At 51.0% G+C, this 10898-nt stretch overlaps 1 protein-coding gene across 1 annotated transcript in view; it reads left to right on the top strand.

Moving 5' to 3' along the window:
- Positions 1-8315, top strand: part of LOC104520696 (beta-hexosaminidase subunit alpha) — an 8451-nt gene extending 136 nt beyond the window's left edge. Inside the window, exons 2-13 of the mRNA XM_010162463.2 lie at positions 333-398; positions 552-598; positions 1580-1690; positions 2541-2642; positions 2741-2873; positions 3931-4111; positions 4412-4498; positions 4848-4920; positions 5766-5946; positions 6274-6364; positions 6755-6859; positions 7958-8315. Coding sequence (XP_010160765.1) covers positions 2547-2642; positions 2741-2873; positions 3931-4111; positions 4412-4498; positions 4848-4920; positions 5766-5946; positions 6274-6364; positions 6755-6859; positions 7958-8021 — 1011 coding nt within the window. The 5' untranslated portion in view covers positions 333-398; positions 552-598; positions 1580-1690; positions 2541-2546 and the 3' untranslated portion in view covers positions 8022-8315. The remainder of the gene's footprint in view (positions 1-332; positions 399-551; positions 599-1579; positions 1691-2540; positions 2643-2740; positions 2874-3930; positions 4112-4411; positions 4499-4847; positions 4921-5765; positions 5947-6273; positions 6365-6754; positions 6860-7957) is intronic.
- Positions 8316-10898: the final 2583 nt, after the last annotated feature.

Below are 10898 nucleotides of genomic sequence, written 5' to 3'. Positions count from 1 at the left end.
ATGCCACTGTTTCTGTCCCCATCAGCTAGAAATAGCACTGTGCAGCGCTTACCCCCATTTTGGGGAGGCAGCATCCTCACTGTGTTGTTGAGAAACTGGGGTAGGGATGGAGCGATTTACCTGAGGATGCTGATAAAGCAGTAGGAGAGGTTGAAAATAAAAAAAAAGAAACCCTAAAATGGGTTCTCTGGGATCCCAAGGTGCAGTCCTGTAGCAAAACCTCAACCTGATGCTGCTGCAACCCTGTAGCTGGGGTTGTCGTGGCCCATGGCAGCATGTGATGGAGTGTGGGAGCTGATGCCAGCACAGACTGCTCTGATGCTGTGTTTCAGATAAGCTGTCCGTCTCAGAAGGCTCCTTGCTGCTCTCTGCGGATGCCGTCTGGGGAGCTCTCAGAGGTGAGGTGTGCTTTCTGTGGGGCATTTCTGCTCTCCCTGCCTCAAGCCTGTGGGGATGTGCCTCTCTCTTTCCATAGACTTATTTGTTAATTGAGTTCTGTTCCTTTGGGGGAATCTCTGCTGAGAAAGTGACTGTGTGTGGTTTTCCTGCAGGCCTGGAGACCTTCAGCCAGCTCGTCGAGAGAGATGAGAATGGCACGGTGAGTCCTGGCCTCATCTCCTGGGGCCAGTCAGCTCTCCCTAATGGGGACAGGCTGAGGATTGCTGGGATGCTCGGGATGAGGGGGATACTAGCAGTGCAGCCTCACTGAGGGCCAAGTAGGGATTTGTGAATCTAGCCAGATCCCTGACTCCTGAGCGGATAAAGCATCACAGCTCTTTCTGGCTAGCTTGCCTGCTGAGCAGTCTGGCTACCTCTCTTCATTCTTCTGGCCCTGGGGAGAAAGAAGCTCAACATGAGCCAGCAGCGTGCGCTTGCAGCCCAGAAGGCCAATAACCGTGTCCTGGGCTGCATCCAGAGCAGCGTGGCCAGCAGGTCAAGGGAGGGGATTCTCCCCCTGTACTCTGCTCTCGTAAGGCCCCACCTGGAGTGCTCTGTCCAGTTCTGGAGCCCCCAACACAAGAAAGACATGGACCTGTTAGAACAAGTCCAGAGGAGGTCGCGAGGATGATCCGAGGGCTGGAGCACCTCTCCTATGAGGTCAGGCTGAGAGAGTTGGGGCTGTTCAGCCTGGAGAAGAGAAGGCTCCAGGGAGATCTTATAGTGGCCTTCCAGTACCTGAAGGGGCTCCAGGAAGGCTGGGGAGGGACTTTTTATAACGGCAGTTAATGACAGAACAAGGGGAAATGGCTTTAAACTGGCAGAGGGTAGGTTTAGATTAGATATTAGGAAGAAATTCTTTACTGTGAGGGTGGTGAGACACTGGCCCAGGTTGCCTAGAGAAGCTGTGGCTGCTCCTCCCTGGAAGTGTTCCAGGCCAGGCTGGATGAGGCTTTGAGCAACCTGGTCTAGTGGCAGGTGTCCCTGCTGATGGCAGGGGGGTTGGAACTGGATGATCTTTAAGGTCCCTTCCAACCCAAACCATTTTTTGATTCCATGAAAGGTGACCCTGGTTCTCTCCTGCTAATGTCTGTGTTGCCTGAAGCCCTGCTCACTATTTCTTTGTGCTCTTTGTATGCAGTACTACATCAACAAGACAGAAATCGTGGACTTTCCCCGCTTTCCTCACCGGGGACTGTTGCTGGACACCTCTCGTCACTACCTGCCACTGAAAGCCATCCTGGAAACTCTGGTAGGGTGCCTGTGCTGGGAGACAAAGTGGTTTTGTTAGGTGTCCCTTCCTCTGTGACAGCTGAGGGTTCCCTGAGTACACTGAAGGGCTTTTGGGGTTTTTGCTCCTTTCTGAAGATCCTATAAACAGTCTAGTGCATAGGCCACTGTTTCTACATCTCATCAAGGAAGAGCTTGTCAAACCTACACTTTCTAAAAAAAGAACCCCAAAAACCAAAACAAAACCCAAAACAAACCACAAAACCCAGCTTACTTGTCCCTAGCTGAAGCAGCAGGCTGGGGCGGGATGGCAGCATGACCTCAATTCTTAGTCCACAGATATGCATCATGGAAAAATGCTTCCGTGCTGTAGATCCTTCCCAGTTCCCATGGCTGTGTTTGCTCCTGGTGTAACTCACAGCTGCCTCACTTGAGTGATTTCTCAGTTGTTTTTGTAAGTGAGAGAAGGAAGAAAACCATGAGCTGTCTTGGATTCCTACAACCCAGCTTACTTTCTTTCTGAGGCAAGGGAGAACACTGGCTTCTTCCCCGCCTTGTTAGACGAAGGTGGGTGGTGGTTCTGTGTTCATCCCAAGCAGGATTAAACTTCCAGGTCTCCGCCATTGGTTCAGTTATAGGGAGAGCAGGGAATTTACTGTGAGCAGAAGCGCTGCTGGCCCTCTGCAGCTCTTTGTGGTGCTGAGGTGTTTAAAGAGAGGTGTCTGAATGCCTCTTGGATCCTGGGGAGCATTTGGGGACTCTACTTACCTTGTCCTTTTGGAGCACAGGGACCCGGGTCCCTTTCTGTGGCAAGTTGTCTGACCTTTCAGAAGGGATGGGGCATGTTCATCATTGTTCCTATTCCTTCCCAGGATGTCATGGCCTACAACAAGTTCAACGTGTTTCACTGGCACATTGTGGATGACCCATCTTTCCCTTACGAGAGCTTGACCTTCCCAGAGCTCAGCAAGCAGGTAACACACCCCAGTCACCACGTAGCACCCAGTTCAGGGTGAGCAGATCCCTCCCTTGGCACCTGAGCAAAGCGCTGTGATTTCCTGTCCTCCCCCAGGGAGCCTTCAATGCCATGACCCACGTGTACACAGCCAGTGACGTGCAGACAGTGATTGAGTATGCCCGGCTGCGTGGCATCAGAGTCATTGCCGAGTTTGACACTCCTGGGCACACCCTCTCCTGGGGTCCAGGTAGGAGTAGACCCTCCTGCTGCTACTCTGAGAAGAGTTGTAGTTGTACCACGAGGAAGAAGAGCATCTGCAACCTGGATCTCAAAAAACATGTGTGGGCAGCCATGTCCCAGAGACTGGCTATGAGGAAGAGTAAACCATCATCTGAGGGAAGCAGGACCCCAGTGGTCCAATTTCTAGACCAAAATCCAAAGGGAAAACATTTCCATGTCTTCTTACGTCCAAGCTGGGTGATTTATTTATGTTTTTTTTGGAGAGGGAACATCTGCTCTGCCAAAACCAACGTCATTGCAAAGATCTTGAGTTTAACTGGTGGTGCAGCTGACCAAGCTTTGTTGCTCTGCTCAGCTGTGCCCCAGTGCTCCCTGCTCCGAGGACTGCAAGTGCCTCCTCTTCCACGTCTGGAAGTATGAAAAGCTCCAGACAAAATGTTGTCTTGTCTTGCTGTCTCCTTCCCCTGCCTCCAAATGCCACTCTGGAGTATGCCGTGTGCCTGTGGTCACAGTCAAAACTGTGGCTGCCCCTGCTTCCCCATCTCCAGCGGGTGTGTGGAGCTGGGAGAGGGTGCTGGGAATGGCATTGGCATTATCTTTCCCCAGCAGCTCTGTGTGTGCTTTCCTGTAGGAATCTCCCAAAAAAAAGCAGTGGGTCCCACAATGAGAGATACCAAGGGGAAACCTGGGAAGGGTGGAAACTACCTGCAAGGATTTGGTGTGTCTGTGTCCTGTCCTCAGAGTAGGTGTGGGGGTGGGAAAAAGGGTTTCCAGCCTAAAAGGCTCAAGATCTGATCTAACCTGGGAGTGCGTGTTTGGGGCAGCAGTGGATGTGCGTGAGGGGAGCACAAGACGAGCGCAGAATGCAGATCCCCCCCCTCGGGTCAGGCTTCCTGAGCCAGAGATCATTTTTCTGCTGTTGTGTTTATGCCTTGTGTGCCATGCCCGGATTTTCTGTCCCCTGGCAGGCCCAGGGCCATGCTGAGGAGGGTCCAGGAGGTTATACAGGATGATACGACCTCATTTAGCCTCTTATTCACCATCCTCTGTTTGTTATGACCCAGGTGCTCCGGGCCTCCTGACTCCCTGCTATTTGGGCAAGTATCCTTCTGGGAGCTACGGACCCATCAACCCCATCCTTAACAGCACCTACCAGTTTGTGACCAGTTTTTTTCAAGAGATCAGCACTGTGTTCCCAGATTTCTTTCTTCACCTTGGTGGTGATGAGGTGGATTTCACATGCTGGTGAGTCTGAGATCAATCTGGATGGGAACTGGGGGGATGAATCTGTGTCTGCAGTCCCAGCCCATCGCTTTTTGGCCATGATCATCTGCAGATATTTGGTGTCCTGCTCCCCTGAGCTCTGTGTGTTGGTTCATGGGGTTTCTGTGCTCACAGTGACGCTGGCTGTGGGAAGCCACTGGTGCCAGCACAGCCACAGCTTTTGGAATACCTGAGGCTGATGTGGGAAGGATTTGACCATGTCTTGGCCTTACTCCAGAGCTCAGCTTGCAGTGCTTTTATTCTCTTCTCTTTGGTACACAGGAAATCCAATCCAAAAATTCGTGCCTTCATGAAGGAGATGGGCTTTGGTGAAGATTACAAAAAATTAGAGTCATTTTATATCCAGAGGTAAGGACTGTTGTATCTTGCAGCTGCAGTGTGTGACCAGCACAAATGTCTTCTGCTGTCTTGGGGATACCATATATCCTTTTCAGAAGCATGCCCATTTGAGCTTGTCTCTCTGACCCCAAAGGCAGTAGCTTAGCCACATTTTATTGGGAGATTGTCCACAAAAAAGCCTGGGGCTGAGGAGAAAGAAGCCCTGTAAGCACCCGTGCTTTCTCCCTTCTTCAGAAGAACCTTATGTCCTGCTGTGCCTGTTGGAAATATTGATGCTGCTGCTTTGGCTGTGCGCAACCAGCAAAGAAAGGGGCGTTAGTTGGGATGACCCAGAACTCTCTACTCTTTCAATCTCCAGGCTTCTGGACATCGTCTCTTCCCTTGGCAAAGGTTATATTGTGTGGCAGGAGGTGTTTGACAACAGAGTGAAGGTGAGAGCTGCCTGCTTTGCCTCACGCAGTTCCCTCTGCTGTGGTGAACACAGCTCAATGCACTGGTGTGCTCTGGGGGTGCCATGCTGGGGTTAGTGGGGGATTCTCTGTTATGGGACTGGGATTGATCTTGAGATGGTGCTGCCAGTGAGCTGCTCTCATGATGGCTTTGCCAGACTGCTGTTGACAGGCTTTTCCTTCCAGGTTTTTGTGTATTTACCAGCAAGAGGCAGGTTTTAACCCTGCTCAGGAAAATCTGCAAAGGGGCTTATCTCTTACAGAATCCCAGAATTGCCTCGACTGGAAAAGCCCTTTAAGATCATTGAGTCCAATCATTAACCCAACACTGACAAGTCCCCGACTAACCCATGTCCCTCAGCACTATGTTTACACGACTCTTCAATCTCTCCAGGGATGGGGACTCCACCACTGCCCTGGGCAACCCCTTCCAATGCCTGAGAACCCTTTCAGGAAATGAATTCTTCTTCAGATACAATCTCAAATGCCCTTGGTGCAACATGAGGCCATTGCCTCTTGTCCTGTCACTTGTTCCTTGGTTGAACAGACCCACCCCCACCTCTCTACACCCTCCTTGCAGGGAGTTGGAGACAGTGAGAAGGTCTCCCCTCGGCCTCCTTTTCTTCAGGCTCAACAACCTCAGTTCCCTCAGCCACTCCCTCTGTTGCTTCTGCAAACCAGATGGGAAGAGGCTCAACAGTCAAGCCAATGTCTGTGTCCGTTTCCCTTTGGGGGTGTTTGGATCTGTGGATGGGTCAGGGCACTCTGGAGATGATGCTCCTCTTGCCGCACTGATCCCATGCATGGCGTTCACGTGTGCTCTTCAGGTGAGGCCAGACACTGTTGTCCATGTGTGGAAGGAGCACTCCACACCATACATGGAGGAGATGGCAAATGTCACCAAGGCTGGTTATCGGGCTCTGCTCTCTGCCCCCTGGTACCTCAACCGCATCTCCTACGGGCAGGACTGGATGGCGGCCTACCAGGTGGAGCCCTTGGAGTTTGAAGGTGCGTTCCTTGTGACCCCTTCCTGTACAAGAGCTGACTTGTCACTTGGAGGTAGCGCCAGGACTGTGTGTCTCACTAATTTGTTCTTGCTGCTGGTGTGAAGGTGCTTGAGTGACTGTCAGTCATCCCTGTGATATGTCCTGTTCCCTTGCTGCTGGCATAAAACAACTCTGCTCTCCCTCAGCCCAGGGTTTGAAGTGGGGGCTTCCAGAAGGGCGAGTTACCGCCTCTGTAGCTGAGCCAGTTACAGGTGTCTCTGCAGGCAGGGCAATAAATCACCCTGTTATTTACAGCACCTCCTCACCTGAACACTGTGTCCTCTGGTAGGTGGCCCTGAGCAGAAGGATCTGGTGATTGGCGGAGAGGCCTGCATGTGGGGTGAATACGTGGATGTCACTAACCTGACCCCCAGGCTCTGGTAAGAGAAGATGTGGGGAAGTCAGCTGGAGTCACTTGGGGCGGTTCCCTTTGGACGTGTGCCGAACGCTGTGGGTTTCCTCTGCGCGTGGTGCTTGTCCCTGTCCCCTGGCAGCACCTCTGTGCTGGTGGCAGCTTCGCTGAAGCTTAAATGAGGGTTTGTAAGACTCTTAGCATGCAACAACCTGCTGCTGCAACCAGTAATGCTGGTGTTTGTCCTGTCACCCTGCTTCACTCCTGATCCACACGTGTCTAGGAGTGGATCTCTTGAAGCCTCTTGCCTTTGTGTGCTGAAGGACGTCACTCAGAAGTGTTTGGCAGCTCAGAGCTCTGTGTGAGAAGCTTTCCATCTCCCCCCTGACCTGACTCTTTCTGTCCCTCATTCCTCAAGGCCAAGAGCTGGGGCCATAGCGGAGAGACTGTGGAGTAACGTGACCGTGAGGGACCTGCAAGATGCCTATGTGCGGCTGGCCGACTTCCGCTGCAAGCTTCTCCGGTAACCCTCCCTCCCTCCCAGCTGGACGCTGGCTTGTGGGTTCAGCACCCATGCCACCCTCTCCGGGGTTCGATCCCAGGGAGGGAAACTGTAGCAAATCTAGCAACGTGTCAGCTTCTTGTATGCTGAGAGACTTGAATATCTTTATTATGAGTAGAGGTTGAAAAAATTAAAAAATTTCTCATTGTCTAAAGTGTATTTAGCAGCCAAGATTTTTAAATATACATGAAAATGTAAACGAGATTATAATGGAAGCAGGATAATTCTATTATAGACATTATTGTAGCTGGCCAAAAATAAGGAGTTCACAAGAACTTTGGACTTGCAGATCTTCTGATCCAGATACATTTCAAATTTGAATCAGAAAGCCAAAATCTGAGTGTCACAGTGCAAGGTGACTAAAATAATGAAAAACAAAGCATGTTCTGTTTTCTCAAAGAACATGGCCAAGAGGTGGCATGAGAACGTCCATGCCCTTCTCATTTTTATAGATTTCTGTAGATTATTAGGCTAGGTTAATCTCAATGTCCTCTAACTAATTTCTCAAAAAATAAAACCTCTTTGGAGTATTTTTTTTCCAGCAGGATTTTTAACTGTACAAATTTATCATTGGGGACTAGGAAATCAAGGAAGGCAGCATCTCCGAAGTTGGAGTAGAGCTGAGTTACTATTCCAGTTTACTCTCTGATGCAGCTATAACTAGTAACTTGAAGGTGAAGTGGATTTTTCCTGGTGGAAAATGACCCTTGTTGAAAATCCCGAGCTTTTCTCCTGCCCGCGCGTGGGCAGAGCTGCTTTGCGCAGTGCTGGAAGAGAGCCCCTGCTGTCAGCGTGGGCTGGTGCCTCTGTGGAGGAGGGTTTCGTGCTGAGGCATTGGGGACCCATCACCTATTGCTGCCCTTCCTCCAGCACCAGGAAACCCACCCTGACCCTGTCCTCCGTCACACGAGCAAAAAACCGAGTCTATAAGTGCAGGATGAAAACTGCTCCCTCCTTGTCACACCTGAAACAGGGCACTGATAGCCAACCCATGCTCCTGTCACCACTCCAACCTGACCATGGGCTCTGCCTAATGCCATCTCTCTGCTCTCTTTCCAGGCGCGGTGTCCAGGCGCAGCCTCTCTACGTAGGATACTGTGAAAATGAATTCAGTGGGTTTTAAATGAAGAGTCCTGCTGCCCTCGGTCACTGCGTGCACAGGAGGAACATCCCTCTCTCTCTCAAAAGCTGCTGGCTCAGCAGAGGGACCCTTTCCCTCAACTTCTGCTCTTGCTTTGTTGCAATGAACTTTTTTTTTTGCCTTAGCATGCACTCTTTGCCTCTTTTTCTATTTTTATTTCTTTAAATCTATAAATAAATAACCCCCAAGAGGTAAAAAGTGCCTTTTCATGCTCAGCTGGGGCTTGGGAGACTGTGCAAGGGTTTTTGTAATCAGGAGATGGGTAGGGCTTGCTCTAGAGGTGTTGGTGTTGGGATGTTAGAGCAGCATCCCACCTTGTTTATAAGCCACCATCTCTGCTGCCACCAACTCTTCTGGCTTCTGAGAAGAAGAAACCCTTAAACCCTGTCTGCTGCCACCTTCTCTGGTTTCTCCACACCCTGGAGCCTCTCCAAGGAGACCTCAAACCCGCTGAGCAGAACAGAGTGTGGATGTTACAGAATCACTACTCTGCTCTTCAATCAGCTGTCACTTCTGCTCAGGATTTGGCCAACTTGATCCATCCTCCTCCTGCTCTGTTGTCCTCAAGGTGGGGAGCTCAGCTCCAGGTCTCCAAAATCCAGAGGGACCAGGTTTGGATGGTGTTTTCCTTGGAGAAGTGACTGGTGGTGGTGATGTCCTGCAGAGCTGGAACGGTTGTGGTTCTTGTCCTTCAACAGTTGGGGTTGTGGTGCTGGAAACCATCTCCAGCTGGAATGGGGAGAAATCCTGGCTGGTGGTACTGTGTGTCTTGATCTTAAATAAGTGAGATCTGCTGTTTTGATTGGAAATGTTTTTACTATTGAACTTTTAATTTAAAAAATATGGAATTAAATTTGAATTTAAAATATTCAGAAATTGTGAAATCTTGTATTTCTTTACCCTCCTGTGAAGGGATACCCAAATGCTGCTCCTCTGAAGTGACACATCTTAAAGAGGAGGAAAAAAAATATTGTGAAGCCCAGCCACCCTGGAGCAGGGAAGGTGAGCCAGATTTGGGGGAAAAAGGGATATTTTTTCCTCCCTATTTAGGGTGGGAGGGGAAGAGCTGTCTTCCCATGTCCCGTTTCCTGGGGGAAGATGCATTGAGTCCCTGCTGATGCCACCCAGTGTCCCCATGACATCTTTAGGGGTTGGCTTTGAGAAGCATTGCTCTACAGCACAAATGCCTCAGGGATTTGTGGAGCAGAAGCTTTTTATCTTCTGGTCCACCTTGATACTGACTCCATGTCTGTGTGGCCACTTCTGCCTGGTTCTTCCCGCACCCACTGATCAGAGCTTTTGGCTCTGAGGGGGTGGCAGGCCCAGAGGAAGGGGGTTATTTTCACTTTTTCACTTCCTCATTTTAAAAGTTGCTTTTTCTTTTTCTCTTCCCCCCGCTACCCCCCACCCCCCTAGTTCAGCATAAATTGGTACCATTGCCGGGTGCTTTTGTTACTGGATGGAGCTGCTGGGGGTGAGACTGGGACAAGGGAAGATGTTCTGCTCCCCAAGAAGGGTGCTGTGCTCACGGCGAGGATGTTCTCCCAAAGAAAAGGGTGCTCTGCTCCTGGGGAGGATGTTCCTGTCCCAAGGAGAGTGCTCTGCTCCCCATGTGCTGCTCCGTTTGTGCCGAGGAGCTCTCCACCCCATCCCAGCTCCCTGCCCTCACCCTGCCTGTCCCCTTCCTGGGTGCTGCAGGCCCTGGGATGCTCCAGTACTGGTGCAGCTGGCACGGGGGGGGACCCTCAACCCAGCACATTCTGCTAACCCCTGGTTTTGATGATCTGGCTTAAATATCACCCCAGGGTCCCACTTCCCAAGGGGCCTGCACTGTCTTGGCGATGATTTTACGTTTGCCAAGGCCGGGATCCCCATTGGCCGGGCGGGAGCACCCCGCTTTCCCCACCACGGCCTCCCCGCGAGGCCCCTTCCTTCCAGAAGATCTATTTTGGTCGCATTCAACTTGCCAGGGAGCAGAGAAGAGGCAGCGTGTGTGAATCACCCGGGGCACACGGCTGTAAAAATAAACCCAGGCAGCAGCAAAGAACAACTGCCGATCCCCCACATTTCGGCAGGATTACACTCCATGCCTCCTAAACCCACCCGTGGGTGCCCACCGTGGCTGCTGTCCCTGTCCATTGGCTTTTACTGGGACACGTGTGTGATTGCATGTGCTTGCGTGCATGTGCACATCCTTACAGCCATGTGCACATGCTTGCAGGCATATGTGTGCTTGCAAGCACGCACGCTCACATACATGGTTGCTTGCAAACACACACACACGAACATACATGTGTACATGCGCTTGTGAGCACGTGCACACGAACATACATGTGCACATGCACTTGCAAACACACACAAGCATACTTGTATACGTGTGCTTGCAAACACACACGAACATACATGCGTATGTGCACATGTAAACACATGAACATGCATGCATGTGCTTGCAAACAAATACACACATGCACATACATGTGTGTGTGCACTTGCAAACACATGCAGCCATGCACACACATGCATGTGGCACTTCCAGGTGCATGTACTCATGCACATGCATACGACACGTGCATGTGTGTGCTTGCAAACCTATGCACTTCCATGCACGCATATGCACATGGGCACCCGCAAACGTGTGCACCCATGCGCATGTATGCATACATGTGCTTGCAAATGTGCACCCGTGCACACGCATTCACATGGGTGCTTGCAAACATGGGCACCCATGCACATGCTTGCTCATGTGTGTGCTTGCAGACATGTGAATACATGCATGCACACTCATGTGCTCACATGCCAGCGCATGTACCTGCATGTCCTTGTGCGCATGCTTGTATGTACTTGTACACATGTGCCCAC

The sequence above is a fragment of the Antrostomus carolinensis genome, unplaced genomic scaffold (genome assembly GCF_000700745.2).
Source record: "Antrostomus carolinensis isolate BGI_N321 unplaced genomic scaffold, ASM70074v2 scaffold49610, whole genome shotgun sequence".
Classification (NCBI taxonomy): domain Eukaryota; kingdom Metazoa; phylum Chordata; class Aves; order Caprimulgiformes; family Caprimulgidae; genus Antrostomus; species Antrostomus carolinensis.
Note: the sequence above shows the minus strand (reverse complement) of the source record. Positions and strands in the feature narration are given on the sequence as shown.